Here is a 21772-nt window from a genome sequence, read left to right as displayed (position 1 = left end):
AATAGAAAAAAAATGTGTTTGCTTGCTTGATCACCAAATAGGTGAACACAGTGCACAATGTTCAGTGTACCATTCAATAAATGTCAAACCATCTATTTAATAATTGATAAATGCTAAACAGTGCTGCAGACTAGGAGGCTGATGCTGGTTAGCATTAGTTATCTTTGTATTTTCTTATTTGCGAAGCACTTGGAAAGACGGCAGTGTATGTAAGGTGCTATATATAAAAAAAAAAAACAAAAAAAAAACTTGCTCTATCTGAACTGACAGAAAAGCTCAATTTAACCTGCTTTCCCTTAGGACCAACTTGATTGACTAGCTTAATGTTAGCTTAGATAACACAGTTATTCATGAAGTAGTGAAGTGATGCCAAGTGTGATTACTGATAGTAAACCAAACTTCACTCCAATAAAAAATTAAATTCATGACTACATGGCTGCGGTAATGCGGTGATCACAGCCCTTGTTTAGTGCCCTCTTTCCTGTGCATAATACAGTTCTATCAGAGAAGGAAGTCACCTCTAGCATTAGTAACTGAGCCCATGCCAGTGTAAACAGTAATTGAACATGATGCCATCAGGAATGCCATTTAAAGACATTAACTGCTTGTTGACAGCACTGGGCACTCAGCAGGAGAGCAGAAAAAGAGAGAGAAAAATGATGGTGAGAGCCCAGCTGGATGGGAAACCATTACTGATGATTACTCAATTAAATAGGGGAAGACACCAAGGGAAAAAAAACGAACTGATAAAACTCATTACAGGAGCTTAGGCTGCCTGAAAGTGCTTTGGCAACCTCACTCTTCAGCCTTCAGTACCATCAGAGCATCAAAGGGGAGTTTGTAATTCGCATTTTGCTCGCCTCCTCAGTCGGCCCCATCTCTGTCTCAGTAGGGAGAAACAATAACTTCTTTTTGTGACTCAGCTGTCTAATGCAGACACTTGATGTGTTGTAAAGATTGAGCTAAAATGTATTTAAATGTGCTGCATGCTTGTGTCCTTGTGCTGAGTTCTGGCGTTGGCTTTAAATTTTGACTGATGAGGCCAAACAAACATGGTTGTTTTTTTTCCACTGTCTTCAGCGCAGTTTGTCAACTAAATTACTGTTGTCATTCGTTCTTGTGCTGCATCATGCCAGCCATCTGATGTTCAGTAGCTAAGAGCAGATTTTCAAAAGGTAAAGTATTTCAGGCATAGCTCGTAGATGCATTCTTTAAAAATCCTAAAGATGAAAGTATTTCTTAGAGTAGAACATCACGGTCTGACTTTGCATCCTTTCACAGAACTGAAAATGACAGACTTGCACTTTGAAGCAGTTTAAAGAAGCCCAGCATCTGAGCAACCTGTGGTTTTGTTATGAATTCAGCTTTGAATTTACAAACTCATTTCCTTAGACGTAGCAGTAGACAGGAGCCTGGAGGAGACTTTATGATACACTGAGAAATGTACCACACTAGATATTAGGTGAACCATTTTTAATCAAAGGTCAGCTTCTGCTCTTGTCAGTTAATTTTACATTATTAAGTAAAGACAGACAGAGGAACACTTTTGTTCTTGTATTCGTCTCAAACACCATGCCTTGTCTGATGTTACTTGACGGTGCTCAATGCACAGAAGAACAGGAGCAAGTTCTTGGGCAGGATCTTCTCTGCCTGAAACCAGGCCTGATAATTAATATATTACAGCTTCAGAGTCCATTAGACATTTTCCCTTTGTGCAGTAATGGCTGTGCTTGTGCTGATTACAGCTTGCTGTAAAATGGATTTCACTGCTGTGCTCAGACAGAAGAAATAATACATCATAGAGCTTTCTTATAAAATGGATTTTGCATAAATACTGAAGCTGTAGATATGGGGACTTCCTCTTAAGGTCTCTCTTAATAGGATCTGAAAGCCATATGGAGTAGGTGTGTCAGTTGTTAGTTTGCAGCCTCATATGTGCTATTGGAACATCCGTGTTTGGGGTTTGGACAGAACATTAGTCTTCTTGTCCCCCTGCAGGACTGAACAGAGTCCTTATTTGGTTGTAAAACCTTTAAAACACTTGAAATGTGACATTGGACATTGTTACATAGAAATTGCCTCTATAAAACTTGAACTGCTTTGCTTACTGTTGAATCTCTGACTTTCTTGAACCTTGCACTGCTCTTCTGGGTTTCCTTGATATTTGTGCCTTTTCAATCCATCATTTTCTTTTTAGCATTTTAATAGTTGCTGACTGGCACCCGAGGATTGTGTTTCTGTTTGCATAGCACTAAGTCCAGAGTGCTGACTGCATTCCTATTGCTTAGTATCATGGTACCGATTTCAGACACAAGGGGAGCAGTCAGGCTTGGTTTTTACTCACAGCTGAAGAGGTGTAGAGGTGAAGAGATGCTGAGCACTGGCCTGACTCCTGTCCACTCAGACGTAGAAGACATTCTTGGGTAATGGGAGTTTCTCAAAGTAAATGCTAGTGTTGATTAGTTGCTCAGAGTCTTTGCTGTGTCTTTTCAAAGCTTACTTTTTCCCTTCTCCAGCACATCATCAGTGTCTTCATGTTTGGTTTATTTAGTATCCATTTTTCCTCAGGTTTCTCCGAAACTACTGTTCCTTTGAGAATTTATTTTTGACAAATCAACTTGATTTCTCTTTCTTCTCCTTTCTTCAATTATTGTTTACCACCCATTCCTGTTAATTCACTTATTTTCTTTATTTATCCTGAAAAAAAAACAGGAAGAAGTTTAAATAGCAGTAGATCAATTGATAACTTGTACTAAGTTATTTTCACTGATTGTAAAATGAAAGGATCCTTTATTTTTATTATTATTATTATTATTATTATTATTAATAAGAACTGATATTTCTTGCTTCTAGATAGTTTAATGATGTAAAGTGTTTTCTGGTACTGTTTGAAAAAGATGTGACCGGTATGTTGGTTAGCCGGTATTATTTCTGTGTGTGCTAGTACCAAGTGCAGGCTTGCAGCACTGGGCTCAGTTGAAAAAGTAATTGCATCTCTTTCTCCTCTGTTGACACAGAGCTGCACAGCAGTCGAAAACAATCAATCTGTCTTAGTAGTCATTTTAGAGGAAAACGAACAACCTTGGATTGGTAGCTTACTGTTCAAACTGTGCATTAATGCCCCATGTGTGTGGCAGAGAAGACTGCATGGACAGGCTGTGCCAAGTTTGCCCCTTATTCCATTATCTAGCCCACAGTTTCCTCCCACCAGCTCCCTGTGGTGGTGTAAAACTGCAGTGGCTGGCAGAGGAAATGGAAAAATGTCCTGCTAATGTCAATAATAGATCTGTGGCACTGCACAAAACCAAGGAATCATACAGTCTTTAGGGGCAGATTAATGTAATCTATCTCAGATATGTGTCATCAGAATCAGAATGACAGATTGCTTGAAAATCCTGTTGAAGTAAATCACAGCCTGATAAACTCCTTTGAATATGGGCATTTGAATGGCTTATTAGGATACACAGTGTAAAGGAGAAACATGTGGAGGACAGGAGGAAATTACAGTGGAGTTGTGCAGCATTAAAGCGGCAGATGGAGCTCAGCAGCCTGGACCCAAAAGCATTCTCGCTCCCCTCTTCTTGTCAGTTCTCTTGAGCTGAAACATAAATCTCTTCCTGCATGGCCTGCCCTATCACAGATAGGCAGCTTTTCTGATGAGCTAGCAAGATTCTTCTCTTTTCCAAGGTCCAGAAAGAATAAGGGAGATGAGAGAGAAAGAAGGAAAGACATGGTGACTGAAGACAAGGACATTGCATAGATCATGTTTAGATGTTGTTAAAATACATATTTTGGACAGTAGCCAAGAATAACAGAAGTTCTTAAAATTAAAGCCCACAAAAAGTTTTCTCTAATGCCAGTGCAGATGAATGGGTTTTTCATTGCCTCAGTGAACCTCAGACCTCAGAGAATCCTGTCTCTTTCTGTAGAGTGAACACACTTAAAATATTGAGATTATTATATAATATAGTGTAATATTTTTGTAAAGGTAAGTAATAAAAATGCTTGCCACGTAATTAACCAGTGACAAATGCACTGAGAAAAGATTCTGATTGTGACAGTCTTGGCCATTTTTTCCCCATATTTTACTTTGACTTTCTCCTTTTTAGTGCAAGTGGGTTATCTTGTTAAGAAATTTCTCCAAGAAAAAAGAAATATTTAATGACTGACTAAACTGGGAAATTAATTAAATGTACAATAGTTTATGACTTTTTCATAATATTGTACTTGGGAGAAAACTTAGAACCAGTAATTCTTCTTTTGTATATTGTAGTCGATAAAGATAAAGAAAAAACAGTTCTGACTCATTGACCCAGTGGGTCTGTGGTCACTATGGGTAAACATACTACTTTTTCCCAAACAAATACCAATACCTGATTCTTAAGCATGTGCCGATATCTAGTACTATTACTAACTCTGTCTAACCTAACTAGCCTGTAAATCCTGATTATTTAAAAAGTAGAATTGTATAAATGTTGCTTTGATAAAAGTGTTCTGTGTCACAAAGCCACATTTATTAAGAAGAAAATATTTAACAAATGAATTAAAAACCTACTGTGCAAGATGGGTAAAGACCTAACAACATCGAAAAGATACACCTGTGGTGCATAGGTTTAAGCACAGAGGATCTTCTTTGCGCTGGGCAGAAATAGTGCTACCTGTTGGTGCACCTCTGAATTTCTCAAGTCACGTCTTGTGCATCGTGTACACTCACACTTGCGTCTGCAAGCCTCAGACACTGCTAGAGTTTGGTATGGTATTGGTTACATCTATCGCAGTGGATTTCTTGGCTTGATGGAAGCAACAGGCTGCAAGGCCACACCAGTGTCCGATGCAGCTTAGCGACAGACTGCAGTTGGGCTAGTGGTCTGTTATGCTAAAGGTTAAACCTAGGCTAAAGTAAACTGGTTTTAGTGATTTGAGCCTTTGAGGATGACATGGACTAACTCAGAAATCTGCTGCACCACCAAGCACAACTTTAACACCATCATCAAGTTTGCTGATGATACAAAGGTAGTGGACTTCATTACTAACGACAGTGAAGAAGAAGAGGTCAAACTCCTTTCAGAGTGGTGCACAAGCAACAGTCTTTCCCCTCAGTGTAAGCAAAACCAAATTGATTTCAGGAAGATGAGCAGAGCACTGAGGGGTGAACTGCTTTAAAGAGTGAACTGCTTTAAATTCCTTGAAGTTCTTATATTTGGGGATTTTAACTGGTCATTCAGCATGTCATATGTCAAAACACCTTCCTCAGGAGTCTAATGAGAGTCCTCTGCAACTTCTGCAGATCCACTGTGGCGAGCATCCTGACCAGCTGCATCGCAGTCTACTGTGGCAGCTCCACTGCTACAGGTACAACAGGCGTTGCAAAGGGTGGTGAAAACTGCCCAGCCCATCACTGCCTCTGTCCTCCCACCCATACAGGACATTTACAGTAAAAGATATCTGAAGAAGACAGACAGTGTCACCTCAGACCCCACATACCCCAGCCACTTAATATTCTACCTTTTGCCTGGTAAGAGATATCTGAACATTGATAAAGAGAGACAACCACAAGGTTTAAAAACAGTTTCTACCCTTGAACTATTAAACTGGTCGCACCCACCAGATCATGAATACGAACACTGCTCAAACTGCAGAATTCCATGTTATAAGTGCTATTGCCTCCTGTCTAAATATTGTCGTTAAACGTTTTGACCATTTTGGCTACTGCTCATCATTCCACACTGCTGATGTGCTTGCTTTAGTTTTGTCTACTAGAATGAAACTCCACTCTGCTGCTGTACAGCTGCTAGTTTCTCAACAAGGTGTAATGATCAGTCCCATTCTCTGGGCAAATTACATTGTTCGTATTCAGAGAACACAAGATCTACAAGACACAGCCTGTGTTCATAGTTAGTTAGGAGGTGGTGATGAAGCCAATATAGGTAATCCCCACCTTGGACCAATATTAGATTGCCTTTTGAATTTATTGTCTAATCCTAGTAGGATTAGACGTTTGGCCCCACTTATGTTTGTCTGTTTATAAACATCCCCCTAGAGCATATCTTAGTTTGTGTGGGTTTTTCAGTTGAATGGCTCATACTTTGCTTGTGGGATGGGTTCAGACAGACAGATGGCCAGGAGCAGACTGGCCTAGTGACAGTCACATAGATTAGGTCACATTAAATGGCAGACTGTCCAGTTCCTAGCTCCAGCTCCCTATTGCTAACTGCTGTAGGCCTTTACCCTGTGTGACTCTTAACCTTTGTCTGCGGTTCAGCACAATGCTCAAGCTGAGAAAGGACAGCAGCTGTCAAATTCCACAGGGAAGGTTGACAGTGGGGCTCTGCCTATATCGTGCTTTATAATGAAGCAGCTGTACATGTGTGAAGATGCGCCATGCTGTTCAGTTTGAGGATGGTTGTGATATGTTCTCTTGTATCCCTAAAGGCAGCACTGCGTAAATGTACCTGAATATGTTAGAGATGCACCATATATTGTTCCTTTATTGTCATTATCGTGGCATCTGCCTTTGCTATTCTAGTGTTACAGATATATGCACATTTAGCCAGTAACCAGTCATTGAATATGTTTTGTACTGTAGGCCTTCAGACCAGTCACAGATGTTCTTGTGTTTAGATAAACCGAGGCCTTAATACAGAGGGTATTAAATCTTTCAACCCAGACTCCTCTCTGCCTTTATAAACAGCATGAACCAGTGTGCAGTGCTCTTTTGCAAATGTAACAGTGCACACTTTATGCCCCTGCACTGGGTGGATTTACAAGCCAGCATCAGTGGTGACAGATGGTTAACAGAGTTTGTGTCTCTTGCTACTCTAACAGCTGTCCACTGGTCTGTACAGGTGTGAAGATGTGTTTTAAACATGGATAGCCTCCTAGTATCAGCAAGTGCTTTATTTTGTAAATCTTGTCTCAATTAAGCACAATTATTAGATGTTTAAAAATCTTTGATTAAAGTCTATCTTCTCAGTAAATCAGCACTGATTAGTTGGTAGTTTTCATGATGATGATGCACATTTTAAAGTTTGCTATGGATCTTTGCTATGGTATGAAACAGAACCTGATAGACACAGCCATTTATATGCATTTTTACCACTTAGTGGTTTTATATAGAAGTATTTTTACTTTCTAATTAATGTGTTCCATTATGGAATATTTTAATAACAAGCTTAGATTGTTCCTATACAATTAAATCCATCTTTGTCTGACCTTTTTAAAACCTCTTCTTACTCAGTGCCAAAATAATTGCTCCTGTACAACTATGATCTGTAGGTACAACTCTAACTTTGTAAAATTTGCTATAATAGAAAGAAAAAAAACAATAAGCATATGTTCATTACCTGCAAAGTCTCTAGAAAAGTGTCATGTCAACCAGAATTTAAAGGAACGTATACAGGTGCATCTTTTTCGATCTTCTCTCCATTGTATTCTGGAGGACAAGTCTCTGCAGTCTCTGTTTTTTGTGCTTTCTTTTACAGAGTACTTAGTATTTATACAGTATTTATATTGCAATTTGTGGTCCAGGAGGTATGTGCATGTGACAAACTCTTGAAGCTTGAATTTTCACTCTGTGTTAAAATGCCTTATAGATACTATCATGGTTTCATGCAAGTTAAAGAAACATGCTTGCTCCGTCTTCCTATTATCGTTATTGATTCTAATTGGGGAGTAAACTGCTGAATACATTGTTTGTAAAGAGCACTACTTGAAACCCAGGCCTCAAGGGAATGATGTGCTGTGCACAGTGTGTTGTATGACTTTGTATGTTTTGAGAGGGCATGGTTTGGTTATTGGGCTCTGTGGTGCAGGAAAAAAAAACAAAAAAAAAAACAGAAAGCATGCACCAGGCCCTTCACATGCCTTTCAGATGTGTGCCTGTCCATGCAGGTGTGGCAAAACACTTGAGATACAAACACGAATTAGCCAGGGCTGAGTACCGGCTCAGTCAGTTATTTCCACAGAGGCCTTTACAAGTTATTAACAGCACATTGCTGTGGTAAAGCAGCTCATTAAGAATGGGGACAATAGCCTTAATCAGCAAAGCATCGCAGTGCAGCAACAGGTCTCTCCACTTATCATGGTACTGCATGATAGAAATGTTATTTTGCTGTTAGAAAAATACTATAAAACCAAATATTTTCAGTTAAATCAGGCTCAGCCAACTGCTTTCATATCTCAACACTCTTAAATTGAGCTAAGAAATGAGGACGCCATCTGTTCAGTGAGTTGAAGCTTCTCCCCTTATTCATCTTGAGGTTCCCCAACCCCCTTATGCCAGTTCTAAGCTGTCTAAATTGCATCTCAGTAAATCTCTGACTTGCAATCATGTGTTTCACTGGGTAATGTAATTAAAATAATGGCTGCTGTTAAGGGGTTGAAAACAGAAACCTCTTAGTGGAAGATTCAGCTGCTATCCAACTACCAATTGCTTACCGCTGCTTAAAGCTTTTATGTACAGCACTACGCAGAAGTCTTAGGCAGCAGTGAAAATTGTTTAAAAGTATTTGGGCAGTTAGTGAGATTTGCCTGTAAACACCCCAAATAATGTTACAGTGACTACAAATAGACATAAATGTAGTAAACAAAAAAGTAATTTTTTTTTTTTTTTAAGTTAATGATATCTTTCTTATAAGAGTATCATTTGAAGATTTGGTTGCTGACTTCTCTGTACACTCTATTTATTGCATGGATTTGTTTTATTCCATTGATGGCACACTGAGCACCAAATTCCTGACCAATAATCAGACCCCTGTGTATAATGTTAATTAAACTGAATGCAGTCTTTACATTTTGAAAAATTGTTTCGAAAAGGAAAAAATTCCTGATGCCTGATAATCATGTGGTTGCAATGGGATGAGTGTTGAACAACAGAATGAAAAATGTTTTGCTTGGTCTACAAACAGGCTGAATATATTGTCTTTAAAATCACTGGAACTAATTCATGACATCAGGGGAAACTGTTGTATTTATTTATTTGGTTAGAAATTCCAGGCCCAGACAGTGTTTGTTGTATACTGTACCTTAAAATAACAGGGGTTTATCAGCCACACTGTAAGGGTCACTTCATGACTGATTTCTAGCTGTGACATCAAACGCTTATGCTTGCGTGACTTGGTGTTCGTTTTTTGATCAGTTTATTTTTTAACAACTTGTAGGTGAAGTTCCAATCAATCTTGAGTCACTTTTATAGAGAAGATTCCCTGTTATCTCCGCAGAGCTCTATTGCAGTGTTTGTGTATGGATTTCTCTCCTCATTCCTGTTTCGCAGGAGCTGAAATGAGTGATTGGGCCCATTTGACTATACTCCTCATTTCTGGCTGTATGCTAGCACTTTGACACTGACACTGTGCTCTTGGAGAGATGGGGAGCATGCAGGCATCAGGGATAAAATTTGCAATCTAGTTTTAGTGCATGTAATCAAAATCAGAGCCCTCTGGCAAAGTAAAGGCCATTTGTCTTAGTATGTGGGAAGATTTTTCTTTCCCCTCAGGTCTTGCTGGCCGTGAAAGTTTTGTCATCTACAATGACAAATCATGTGATATCAAGCCTGCATGGAATTTCATTCCCTGCCTATAGATCAGAGAGGAAGAATGACAATGTCGTGACGAAGCACAGTTAGTATAGACAGATGTCTCAGTGCGCATGTGTTTTTCACTGGGATGATGATAAGATGTAGACTTACAGGTTTAGGTTAGTAGAAGCTCAGTCTGTAAATCCCTGTCTATTTGTGATGTAATTTTTCGCCTTTTAGTCATGTTATATATTAAAGTGACTGCCTTTTCCATTCTTTGGAGGAAAAGATTTGTAAAAGCTGTCTTTAATGTCTTTAACCTGTCTTTAATGTTGCAATTGCACGTTTCTTTTATGTTCCTTTTAATGTTCTTTTTTTTTTTAAAAGTGTTTGTATTTCACAAACACTTTGCTGGCAAAATTGTCTATAACTTTTAGTGTCTGGATTAATGCCATAATTCCTGTTTCTCTTTAAAAGATTCTAGAAAGAGTAGAAAAGGTTTGTGTGATCTGAATGCTGAAGCAGTTGGAACATCAGGGCATGTCAGTATTACTGTAAATGTCACAGGGCCGATCTTAGACCTACTCATCCAGTTCACCTGTTTTCACATTTAACCTCTTCTAAATATGCTCCTGTTTTTGTTGTTTCAGCTCAGATCGACTTATTGAAGACACAATAAGGTAAGAGTGATTCTACAAATATTTTACAATTGCACTGAATGTAATGTTGTATTCACTCTTCATACTTCATACGCATCTTAACTGTTTTAGATCTAAATGTCTGTTCTTTTAACTGCAGTGTGGTGTCTTATCTAACACTCATATTACTGCTAAACCAGTAGTGTTATTTGGACCCATTTGAAGAGCCCTCAGTCAATGGTTAACATCAAGCCACTGACCCATTACTTGTATATTCTGATACCATTAGATTATCGCTCAAGATTGGGTTGAAAGCGGATCATGTCTCTGAAGTGAAGCTGGCAGAAAAGCTTTCTTGGCAGACATTTATTGGTTTTGAGCGAAACACCCTCGGAATCCACTTTGTACAAGTCTGTATCCCATGTCCCCAGTATATAAACATATCAGTGGACACATCTGACTTTAAATGTGGCATGAAAGAACGCTGTGCCTCTTTCCGAGAGATTCAGCCATGGCTAAGTAAATAACAACACTCCAGAGTGTGTGATTGAAGCCCTGGGAGACAGACTTTCCCTTGAGTTGAGGTTATTCCTAAAGGGCTACTGGGCGGACTACTGGGCGGACTACTGGGCGGACTACTGGGCGGACTACTGGGCGGACTACTGGGCGGACTACTGGGCTGGAGGTGAACATATAGGTGCTTCGCCCATGGTGTGACTGTGCTCATTTGTGAGCCCAGCTGCCTTGTCCTCCCCTCCTCAGCTCCACTGTGGCAGTCACCCTTGTCATGGGGAAGCTCACATGAGCCAGCTGGCACAGGTGCTTAATTAAGGCAGCTTCTTGATTCGCTCAGCTCTTCGTCTAAACACCCTCGGCCTTATTCAAGCAGAAAATTGCACAATATCAGCTGAGATCATTGCACTTTCTCCACTAGCCCAGATCCACCAAAATGAGGTTGAGACTCAATTGTTTACCATTTCATCATGGCTGTGGTCTCTGTGAAGTGTGGGTGCTCATGATAGCAATTTAATGATGCCCAGAACAGTCTCCTAAACAGGATTCTGTCCATCGCCAGTTAGGCATTAGGAAATAATCCAGTAAACATATCCAATTCATAGAATACCCTTGAGCAATAATTCATTACCGTGTTCGTGAAAACCCAGAGCAGTGTCCTTATTATAGCAGCATTTGCTGTGTTGGTGGCTGAGCTTGTTCATATTTATATTACATATTTATTTACTTACATATGAAGAACATTTACAGGAAAAGAACTGGTGTTAACATGTACATATTAACAAGTGTATATTTGTGCTTTTGCTGTTCGTGCTGTCAGGAAGAGAAGCTGGGTGTAATATAATTAAGAATTATTTCATATCCATAGCTTATTGAAACAAGCCTTGATAACCAAGTCAGAAGTGCAGATTTTAATCCATACAATATTTGTGTTCATAAGTAGAAGAATATTTTATTATAATTTGAATTTGATGATGTAATTTAATCCTTTGGTTTTGCCAATAGAGAAAGTTGACATCAATGATCAGAAATAAGTTGAAAGTTCAGAGGCATTGTCAATAAAGAATGTAAATCAAATATAGGTTTAGCTAAGTATGTGACTCACTCATTTCATTGAATATGTATTTATTAATGCTGTCAAAGTTAACACATTAATAACATGGGTTATACTGTCAAACTAACAAAAGCAACAACAAAGTGGAAAGCTCCAATTCCCCTATAGAACCTCCACAGTGAAAAGAATCCAGGAGCTGTATGAATGAGACCAAGAGACTAAAATTGACTGTATATGTGATGTATGTCATACCTACACTTATTAACTGGAGCATGCATCCACTGTTACTCTCACTGGACATCAGTTATAAAAATTGGAACTTTTCATTTTTGGAAATCATATGATTTTCTTGTTCACATGATGAAAATTAATGATATTGAATTGTTGAAAGTAACAGATTTGTTCCCATAGGCTTATTTTGTCTGTTCCTATAGCTATAACAAAAAAGCACTGATTTTAAAAGATATGAATTGCTATTAACTAGGCAATCCTATTAACTATATAGTGCATTTACAATTTTAATAGATTTTTAATTGATTTTAATCTTTTGACAACCCTGGGAACTATGTAATTGTATTTGAATAATATAACAAAATTAAAGGATTAACCCCTGACTTTTGTGGGTTCAATTAACACTGGTTAAAAACTTGATTAAAAATGGTTTAGACAACCACATTTCTTTGAGGAGAGCAGTGAAGTTACTTTGTACTTTACTTCATCTGTTTATATAAACAGATATTAAGAGACTGGGAGAGTAGATCTGAAATGGAGAGATTCTCGTGCACCTCACTGTTGTACCAGCTCTCCGGGAGGGGGCTGGCAGTGGAGATCTCAGAGGTGATAAATGTCTCTGGTGTCTGGAGGAGCCTCTGCTAAACTGTACTGAGACAAAGGTCAGGTTGTTTATGACTGGAATCACCTGGGGAGAAAGCGCCAGCGGCTTCCTGGCCCCTAGAGGGAACTGTCATGTCTTATTTGTTGTATCATTTGTTTGCATCAGTGGGGCGTGATGCATTTTACCTCATTCTTGTCTATTGTAGACTTAGTAGTATTATCTTTATATCACTTTTGTGCTGTATTAAATGTAAAGGAGTCAGCTTTATGTATCATAGACCGATGTTACATAAAGTGAGCACAATATACTATGTTAAGGCTGCCCAATGCATGCTTTGTTAATCACTACTGAAATATTTTCTTTTGCAATACAGATATTGCAGAATATGCAAATGAGGCCTTTTGGAATCACAGTATTGCTTGTTTTTGTGTGCTGTATTTTGATCAGTCACAGCTCCAGATGAGTTTCTTTGGGTGTTTTGGTTTATCAAGATCAGAGGTGCACTGGTCATAATTTTTTATGTTTAATATGATTGAGATTTATTTGTAGCCAGGTTGGCAGATTTGTTTTGGCAGGCTTTATTAGCCAATTTCATGAATACTCAAAGCTTACATGTTAGGCTAAGCGAGCACATGAAACACATGCCTTGTTCAACATAAAAAAATTATTTGGTCTTTCTTGGTCAAACTGGCATTTTAAACTCTCAAACTAAAATCATTGGCCTGTTTTAAATAACATGAAATCAAATGCTACATCAAAAGTAAGAGGTGACTGGCTATTTAGCAATGAGTCATGCATAATTATGGTACAATGTTTTGGTATAGTTGTAGCAGTAACGTTTTGATACAGTGCAGATGTACTTGCACTATATTTCCAAAAGTATTCACTCACCATCCAAATCATTGTATTCAGTTGTTCCAATCACTTCCATGGCCACAAGTGTATAAAACCAAGCACCTAGGCCTGCAGACTGCTTCTACAAACATTTGAGAAAGAATGGGTCGCTCTCAGGAGCTCGGTGAATTCCAGCATGGTACCGTGATAGGATGCCACCTGTGTAACAAGTCCAGTAGTGAAATTTCCTCGCTGCTACATATTCCACAGTCAACTGTCAGTGGTATTAAACAAAGTGGAAGCGATTGGGAACGACAGCAACTTGGCCATGAAGTAGTAGGTTATGAAAAATGACAGCGCGGGGGCAGCGGATGCTCAGGCGCACAGTGCACAGAGGTTGCCAACTTTCTGCAGAGTCAATCACTGCAGACCTCCAAACTTAATGTGGCCTTCAGATTAGCTCAAAAACAGTGCGTAGAGAACTTCGTGGAATGAGTATCCAAGGCCAAGCAACTGCATCCAAGCCTTATATCACCAAGCGCAATGCAAAGCATCTAATGCAGTGGTGTAAAGCACCGCCACTGGATTCTGGCAATCCGATGGATGACTCTGGGTTTGGCGGTTGTCAGGTAAACGGTAATTGGCTGACTGCATTGTACCAGGTGTAAAGTCTGGTGGAAGAGGGATTATGGTGTGGGGTTGTTTTTCAGGAGTTGAGTTCAGCCCCTTAGTTCCAGTGAAAGGAACTCTTAGTGCTTCAGCAGACCAAGAGAATTTCATGCTCCCAACTTTGTGGGAACAGTCTGGGGATGGCCCCTTCCTGTTTCAACATGACTGCGCACCAGTGCACAAAGCAAGGTCCATAAAGACATGAATGAGAGAGTTTGGTGTGGAAGAACTTGACTGGCCTGCACATGAATCCTGACCTCAACCTGATAGAACACCTTTGAGATGAATTAGAGTGGAGACTGTGAGCCAGGCCTTCTCGTCCAACATCAGTGCTTCTGGAAGAATGGTAAAAAAAATTCCCATAAATACACTCCTTAACCTTGTGGAAAGCCTTCCCAGAAGAGTTGAAGTTGTTATAGCTGCAAAGGGTGGACCGATATCATATTAAACCCTATGGATTAAGAATGGGATGTCACTGAAGTTGATATGCTTGTGAACACAGATGAGTGAATTTTGGCAATATAGTGTACCTGCCTCACAATATTTATATCTTAAAATTGCAACAGAGATCAGCCAATATTGAAAGAACAAATTGGCCAGTTGCTTGTTAGGAGCAAAGATTGGCCAATTCTGATCTCTGATTGTAATTGTATACTCCAAATCAAGATAGTTATGTAATCCCTTTATGGTCAAAATAACACTGGCCATGTCACATTATTGGTTGAAAAGTATGTTTTCATATATTACAAGGTATATTACAAACCCAGTATGTAGCAATATAATCAGTAGTAGTATTTTGTTCATATTATGCAGTTTATGTGGGCTTGATATACAAAGAACCCATAACTTGCTTGAACATGTGCTTGATAGGCATGTATGCACAAAATGTAGTGTTTTTATTAAAAAATACACTTGCTTGCTCTGACTCTGACTGGATGGGATGAGGGGTTAAAATGTTCCAGGATGTTTGTGTACCAGATTTTATGATGTCAGTGTAATGGAAATAACCTTAATCTTGGTCAAGTTTATAATCATTGAAAGACCTATGTAATGGAAAAATGCAAACCTACCTGACCTTAATCTTAGGCCAGTTCAAACCCACAGAAAGACAAATGTCTTTCAAGCTTGGCAAAGAAATTCATGCCCAAATTTTAAAAAGAGTTCACTCAGCTTTCGTTTGAAAATATTTGGTGGTGATGTTTTTTTTTTCTGTCCATGCTGCTTGCTGAGTAGCTACAGCCTGGACAGCAGTGGGCTCTGGGCCTACAGCAGCTTTAGGTGCAAGGCTATCGGTTACGTTCCCAAAGCTGCTGAGCCTGAGTGAGCTATAGTGTCATGCTGCAATTTAATCCTCTCCACCAGCAACAAGAAAGCAAGACTCAGCTGAAGAAGACAAATAAGTGCTGGCTCTGAATCTGCCCAACAGTTTTAGAAACATCTCTGTGTGCATAATAGGGTCATGTGTTTGAAGAGAAAACAGGGACTCTGAAGTCTTTGAAGCCCCTCCATAAGAAAAATGCATTATGCTTGAGCGAGCAAAGACTGTTGCATGAAATCCTCTTTTGTCTATAATGTGAGGTACCTGCTATCTACAGTGTTGGAGGAAATGAACTTGTAATGCTGGGTGATTCTTCTCTGGGCTCTTTGCTGAGAGCTGTGGGTGGGTAGGGCAGAGTCTCTGGGGTTTGGAGTAATGCAGCTTCTTATCCTGTCTGGCTCAAACTCTGTCGGAGAGAGACATGTGGTCCCTTTAGCAAACAGCAGCGTTTTCTAAGCCTTTGACTTGAGACCATTGCAGCTATGATGTAAGACTACTTTTAAACCACACTCTATTTCTTTTCCAGCATTGCCATGGCCACCAAGGAGAACATGACCTCCCAACGTGGCATGTTGAAGTCCATACAGAGCAGGGTCAACACTCTGGCCAGTATCCTTTCTGGGTGTCTGTGTTTGTATGTATGTATGTGTATATATAAAAAAGAAAGCGAGAGATAAAGCCAGGAAAATGCATCACTCAGTTCCCTGTTCATCTCTTTATTCATACAGTTTAAGGACACCGATCACAAGCTAATTCTCTCAGGAAGACTCTTAATCAAAGTGTTTTAGATTGGCTTGTAAATGTTTTCATTGAGGAGTTCTCATCAGAGATGTAAATGCTGAGACCACTGAAATTTGAAGTAAGCACTTTTTAATGATGAGTTTTATTGGATTTTAAAACATAATGATCTCACTAGGTACTGCAGCCTCTAAATGCAGAGATTGGTCTCGCTGTTCTGTAACCAAGCGGAAGATTTCTCATGTGGTTTTAGTAAGGCAGCTAATGAGAATGCAGTACAGGGCAGCACAAGCAATTCGTTAGAGTGTTGAAGTAAAAAGCCTCAAAAGAAAGAGAAAAGGGGTCATGTGTGAGATAAACACAGCAACCATGACAGATGCAACATTTGACCAGAGTTAATATGTTAGCACAAATAATGCTGACCACTGGATTAACTACAGCTCAGTAATCTGTTTCATTTATTTCTTTATTCATATGGGGAGAGGCATGAGCTTTTATCTGCTATTTATGGTATTCTGGTGCAACACAGGCTAAACAGGGTTTAAATGAATATGAATACACTTAATATAGTTAATATTAATAATATTAATTTTAACCAACTTCAGGCAGTTATACTGAAAGTTCACTGTCCAAAATAGACTTTTGACCATCTTCAATTTTTTGCATTCCAATGTGAAAAACCACATACAAATATACCAAATTTAGTTATGGCGATTTAGTTTATTCTTTAAAAAGCTTCTTCTTATTATTAGTGGTAGTATTACTGAATTTATTTCCATTAGGAAATAAATAACATTTTTCACTCACTGCATCAGATACTCTCGCTTTGCCAGCATTTTGAGTCACGTCTCGGTCTGTAGACGATTTTTAACAAGCAGTGCACCTGGCTAGATTTAATTTGACATACAACTGGATTAGACGATTTTTCTGCATGCTGATGAAAGCGAATGAAGACAATATGAATTACATTGTTCAATTAATGATTTTTCCAACAAAAGTGGAAATCTCATTACTGTGAACTTATCTGACTGGGCAAGTGATATTTAACACTTCTTTCCCAATTTCATGTTTTGCTTGCCTCGGGTCATCGGGAATATATTAATTGTGAGGAACACCTGTGGAATTATCTGACATCTACATAAAACAGGGTGATGAGTCAAAGCATGTTAGGACCGATTTGCATTTTGCACTCTGAAGCTGGTCTTCTGAATTGTTTGAAAATACTTGGATTCAAATACCTTTTTTTATTGAGTGAAACCTTAGAAATGTTTCTTTGAAAATAACTGTTTCCAGCTGATTGCAGCTAAAGTTATAACGTAGTTGGAAAAAGGGAAATGCTTGGTAGATTCTTTGGTTTCTTAACTTCCTCTTACAGATCGGTTCCCGGCCATCAACAGCCTCATCCAGCGAATCAACCTGAGAAAGCGGAGAGATTCCTTAATTCTAGGCGGCGTTATCGGCGTCTGCACCATCCTTCTGCTGCTTTATGCATTTCACTGATTGACAGAGGATCTGACCGATTGCTTTTTGGGGTATGCTGCGAGCAGTGGCTGGGCCTTGGAGAATAAAGCTCAGTGATGGGACCCTGGGGGCTACTAAGCAGACTCCCACTTGGCCTAATCAGATAACAGGATTGATTGTGGCCAGCATGGACTACCTTACTTGTATTTAGCAATGGGATGGATGTAGCTCTTGCAGCATTTTTGTGTTCCGGAGAAGCTAATTATTATTACAGACATGCTGTTCTCACGAGGATAAGGGAATGGAGACCAAATAACTAATAAGACTAGAATGGTTTGGTTTTAAAGAGCAACTTGTAACACTGGCTTTTATAAAAAAGTCTCTCTTTAGCACAGCACCATGAAATTGTGCTGTTTACTGTTGATTACTGGGGTTTGGAGGATTTTAATGTGATGGTCCTTTTGTGAAGGGGATGTTCATCATGTTATGTACATTGTGATTTAATAAATTATTCATATACAGGATATTTAAAACGTGTCACACTAGGCGCTTAACTTTTGAAGTTGTTATTTTCAGACATCTTTAAACTTCTCTAAATGTAACAATGACTTTTCACATGAGGATTTTTAACAGCCTAAACCCCTGTATTCCTCCTGTATGCTCTTGTTGAAAGTGAAGAAGTGGCAGAAAAATTGCTGCATCTTCTGTGAAGATTCTAAACGACCTGAGAAAAAAAAACATTGTACATTGCCCAGTAAGATCTCAAAACATAGTTAGCCACAGTTCACGAGTCTCCACTGGCTGACTGAACATCCACACTGCTAGAGGAACTGGAGCGTGAGAAAGGCAGCCAGTCTTTGCTTGATATGAGAAATGAAAAGAATAGATGCATGTAAAGGTTTGTACTCTAAAACCTAAGCCATAGAAGCCTGGAGAGTCTCAGTAAAAGGGTAAAATAAATTCCTAAAACCTCTAAAAATGGTTCCTATGGTTCCCATGGTTCCTTTAAATCTCATCTTTGTAGCTCAAGTGACATTTCTCTCAGTATTGCTTTTGCTGTGTCTCTAAGTCTGGATGCCTGCCAGATTTCTTTCTCCATCAAAACAATTAACTGAGAGCAGATGTCATTGTATCTCCTTCATTTTGAAGGCTTTCAGTTTTGCTCTTTAGAAATTCTCTGGAATTATCATTAAGATCGAATCTGGTTTGATCAATTAGCCCTATTGAAACTATTCTCAATATCAACTGCTTAAAATGGTAACCCAGCTCCCCACATTGATACTTTGCCACTCTACATGGAGAAAACTAAGAATCCTGGGTTCTGAAGTGCTGCAAGCCCTGAAGCAGGCAGACATTTATCTTTGTCAGTGATGGTGTCCACCTTTCTCTTTGGTCCATGTAGCTTGACGAATGATGCCTGTTCCCCAAATAGGCCTGCTGAGTTCTGCTCATTTGCATCATCTATTTTTGATGTGTCTGTCCCAGTTCATGCAAAGTGGCCTGTACTGATGTTAGGATGAAGCAGTGTATTGCTTGAGGTTGTGCACTGGCGTACAACTGAATGAGTACTTTGTGCAGTGCTTAATACAATGAGTTGCAAGGAAAGCATCAATCCTCCAACAATGAAGAGCTTGCCAGCTCCTTTATGCATTTTTTTTTTTGTTTTTTTGGCCTCTTTAGCCACTGTTTCTCCCTTTTGGTTCTTTATCTAAAGGTCACAGCAGTCTCTCTTTCTGCTCAATATAGTTATCAAACACTGAAAACCAATAGAAATCTTTTAGGTATCTTGGGTATTGCTACATGAGGAGAGCTTTGAATAGACCCCACACTGTGACAGAGTTTGTTTTCTCTCTCTTCAGCTGATGTGACTTTGTTCTCTGCTGAAAGAGATTCCTTGGAGTTGTGGTGACTTCTCTGGAATCCACTTCATTCCTTCTTTCTGTGTAAACACTGTATATATACACACTGTTAGAATTGTACTTTGTGTTTCATGCCTCTGTGGGGCTATCTGATTACACAGTCTAAAGAGTTCAAGAGATTACAGCTGGCTAGTTTTAACCCGATTTCCAATCCTCTTACTTGACTGTAGCTGTCCTTACACAAATCTCAGCATTAAAAAGTACTGGAAAATTGCTCAATTGCAAGATTGTTGGTGGCTTCGATCAATAATTGCTGTATGTCTAATTTCTTATATTTTTGAAGAGCCAATTCTTCATCAGTTAGGGATTTTTTTTTTTGGTGACCTGTCAGTTATCGGTATAATTTATTCAAAATCTAGCACATATTGACCCATATTTACTGTATTTATGGCTGTGAAGATACTCCGGCATGTCACTGGCCCTAATGGCACCCTTTGAGCCATTTCTGAAAACTGAAATGACATGGTAGTCCTCATCCTTTGAGACAGTTTTCCTTCATTCTTGCAGTTTGAGAACCCCATTCTGCCTGTAGTCGATCAGACCACCTTACAGTCTTGTCACAACCATGGACTGATAAAATACAGTTCCTACTGTCAACTGTGCACGTTTTTCACCATCTTTCACACAGTTTATTTGCATTTTATCACACTCATTTGTAACTTCTCTTGTTGCTTTATTTTATTCTCCTCTATATATGGAATCTGAGTTGGGAAAAGAGACCCAGCTCTTCTGGCACCTTTTGAAAATTTCAGAGCCTTTTGTGTGTTTACTGAAGCAAGAGAAAGCTTGTGTACCAGCAAGTTTTATTAGTCCTTGCACTGTGATGTGGGATCATGGAGAGACTATCAGCAGGAAACATCTAATAAGGATGTTGTGCAGAAGGAGCTACACTCTGCACAGGTCTAACTACACTAATGTACAGCAGATGTGGACCAAATTCTAAAGAGCTTTTCCTTATCCTCACTGACAGAAACATGGCTCTAGTAGAGTTCAATGTGGTTTGATGGTAAATTGTTTGGGCATAAATGCAATAAATGCTGTATTACTTTGCTCCCCAAGTTGCACATATGCTTTAGCCTGTATTCATGAAGCCAAAGACTCCATTTAACAGTCTAAATGTTGACGTAAACAGCCCCCCATTGCTATATCAAAGTAAAAGTATTTCAATGTGATGCTTTGTGATTATTAATAAAATTCAGAATGTATTCAAACCTGAGGTTGTAATTGTCAGAAGATAATGTAATTCTTTTCCTGTGTTGCAGAGCTTTTAGTGGCCTGTGGCTTGGCAGAGTGCCATTCTTTAGCAAGTAGAAAGGCAAGAGCCTGCAAGTGAGGTGCAAAATCAGCCACTAGATCCTGTGTCATTTCCTGAGCCATGCATTATTCACGACCACAACAGGACTATAAAAAATGGCTGTGTTTGTGCACATATGCACATTTGATGACAAAAAGTAGTCTTGGATCTTTCACTCTGTATTGCAAGCTTTTTTCTTGCATTAACCCAGAGATACAGCATTTAATTTTATAGGTCAATCAAAATGAATATATATGTGAAATGAGAAACATGTTTCTTCACAGGTGAAGTGGGTTTCATTTTTGCAAGTGCTTTCTTAGTCTTGTAACAGTGGACGACAAAAGATTAACATGTGGAAATGATCATTGTTAGCAATGAAGACAATCAGGCGACATTTAGTTTGCATCTGAAACTGATTTAGAATACATTTCTGTGCAATGTCGTAACCGCTGTAACATTGCAAATATAATAGTTTTGAAGAGGTGATGTAATCATGCTTGGGTAAAAACAAAGTATCCGGGAAAGGCCTCGTACTTTACTTATATGGATGGGCCAAGGCTCTCCATTTTCCCAAAAAATGCATCAGTAAATAGTCCAGCTGGTTAAGAACAATGTTCCTCAACAAGTGTTTGCAGTTTGTTCTAGGTGCTTCGCCCTCTACTGTACATAACATGATCAAAGGTTTCGGAGGTGGGGGATGAGGGGGGGGGGGGGAGTGGCGGGGAGGCTTGTTTTGGGAATGCTTTGCCAAACTGTTGTCTACACTGTTGCCATTTCCACAAATGCAAGTTGTGGATGACTGCACTATACAATGGAAGGCATCTGTCAATAATGCCCAGAAATGTGGTTGACTTCCTTGATCCCTAATGCACAGCAGAAAGGTCTGTTGTGGTCTGACGAGTCAAGCTTTAGATTGTTTATGTAAAAAAAAATAATAATGTAGTTCTCTGGGCCGAATAAGGACCATCCAGATTGTTATCAGTGT

General features: G+C 39.1%; 1 protein-coding gene across 2 annotated transcripts in view; it reads left to right on the top strand.

Moving 5' to 3' along the window:
• gosr1 (golgi SNAP receptor complex member 1) overlaps positions 1-20704 on the top strand; it is a 30209-nt gene extending 9505 nt beyond the window's left edge. For both annotated transcript variants that reach the window (XM_017694876.2, XM_017694877.2), the window contains exons 7-9: positions 10165-10194; positions 15902-15984; positions 17489-20704. In XM_017694876.2, the coding sequence (XP_017550365.1) occupies positions 10165-10194; positions 15902-15984; positions 17489-17613 (238 nt within the window). In that variant the 3' untranslated portion in view covers positions 17614-20704. The remainder of the gene's footprint in view (positions 1-10164; positions 10195-15901; positions 15985-17488) is intronic.
• Positions 20705-21772: the final 1068 nt, after the last annotated feature.

This window comes from Pygocentrus nattereri, chromosome 17, assembly GCF_015220715.1.
Source record: "Pygocentrus nattereri isolate fPygNat1 chromosome 17, fPygNat1.pri, whole genome shotgun sequence".
NCBI classification, from domain to species: Eukaryota; Metazoa; Chordata; class Actinopteri; order Characiformes; family Serrasalmidae; genus Pygocentrus; species Pygocentrus nattereri.
The sequence above is the reverse complement of the archived record's forward strand: the minus strand, read 5'-3'. Positions and strand labels throughout refer to the sequence as shown.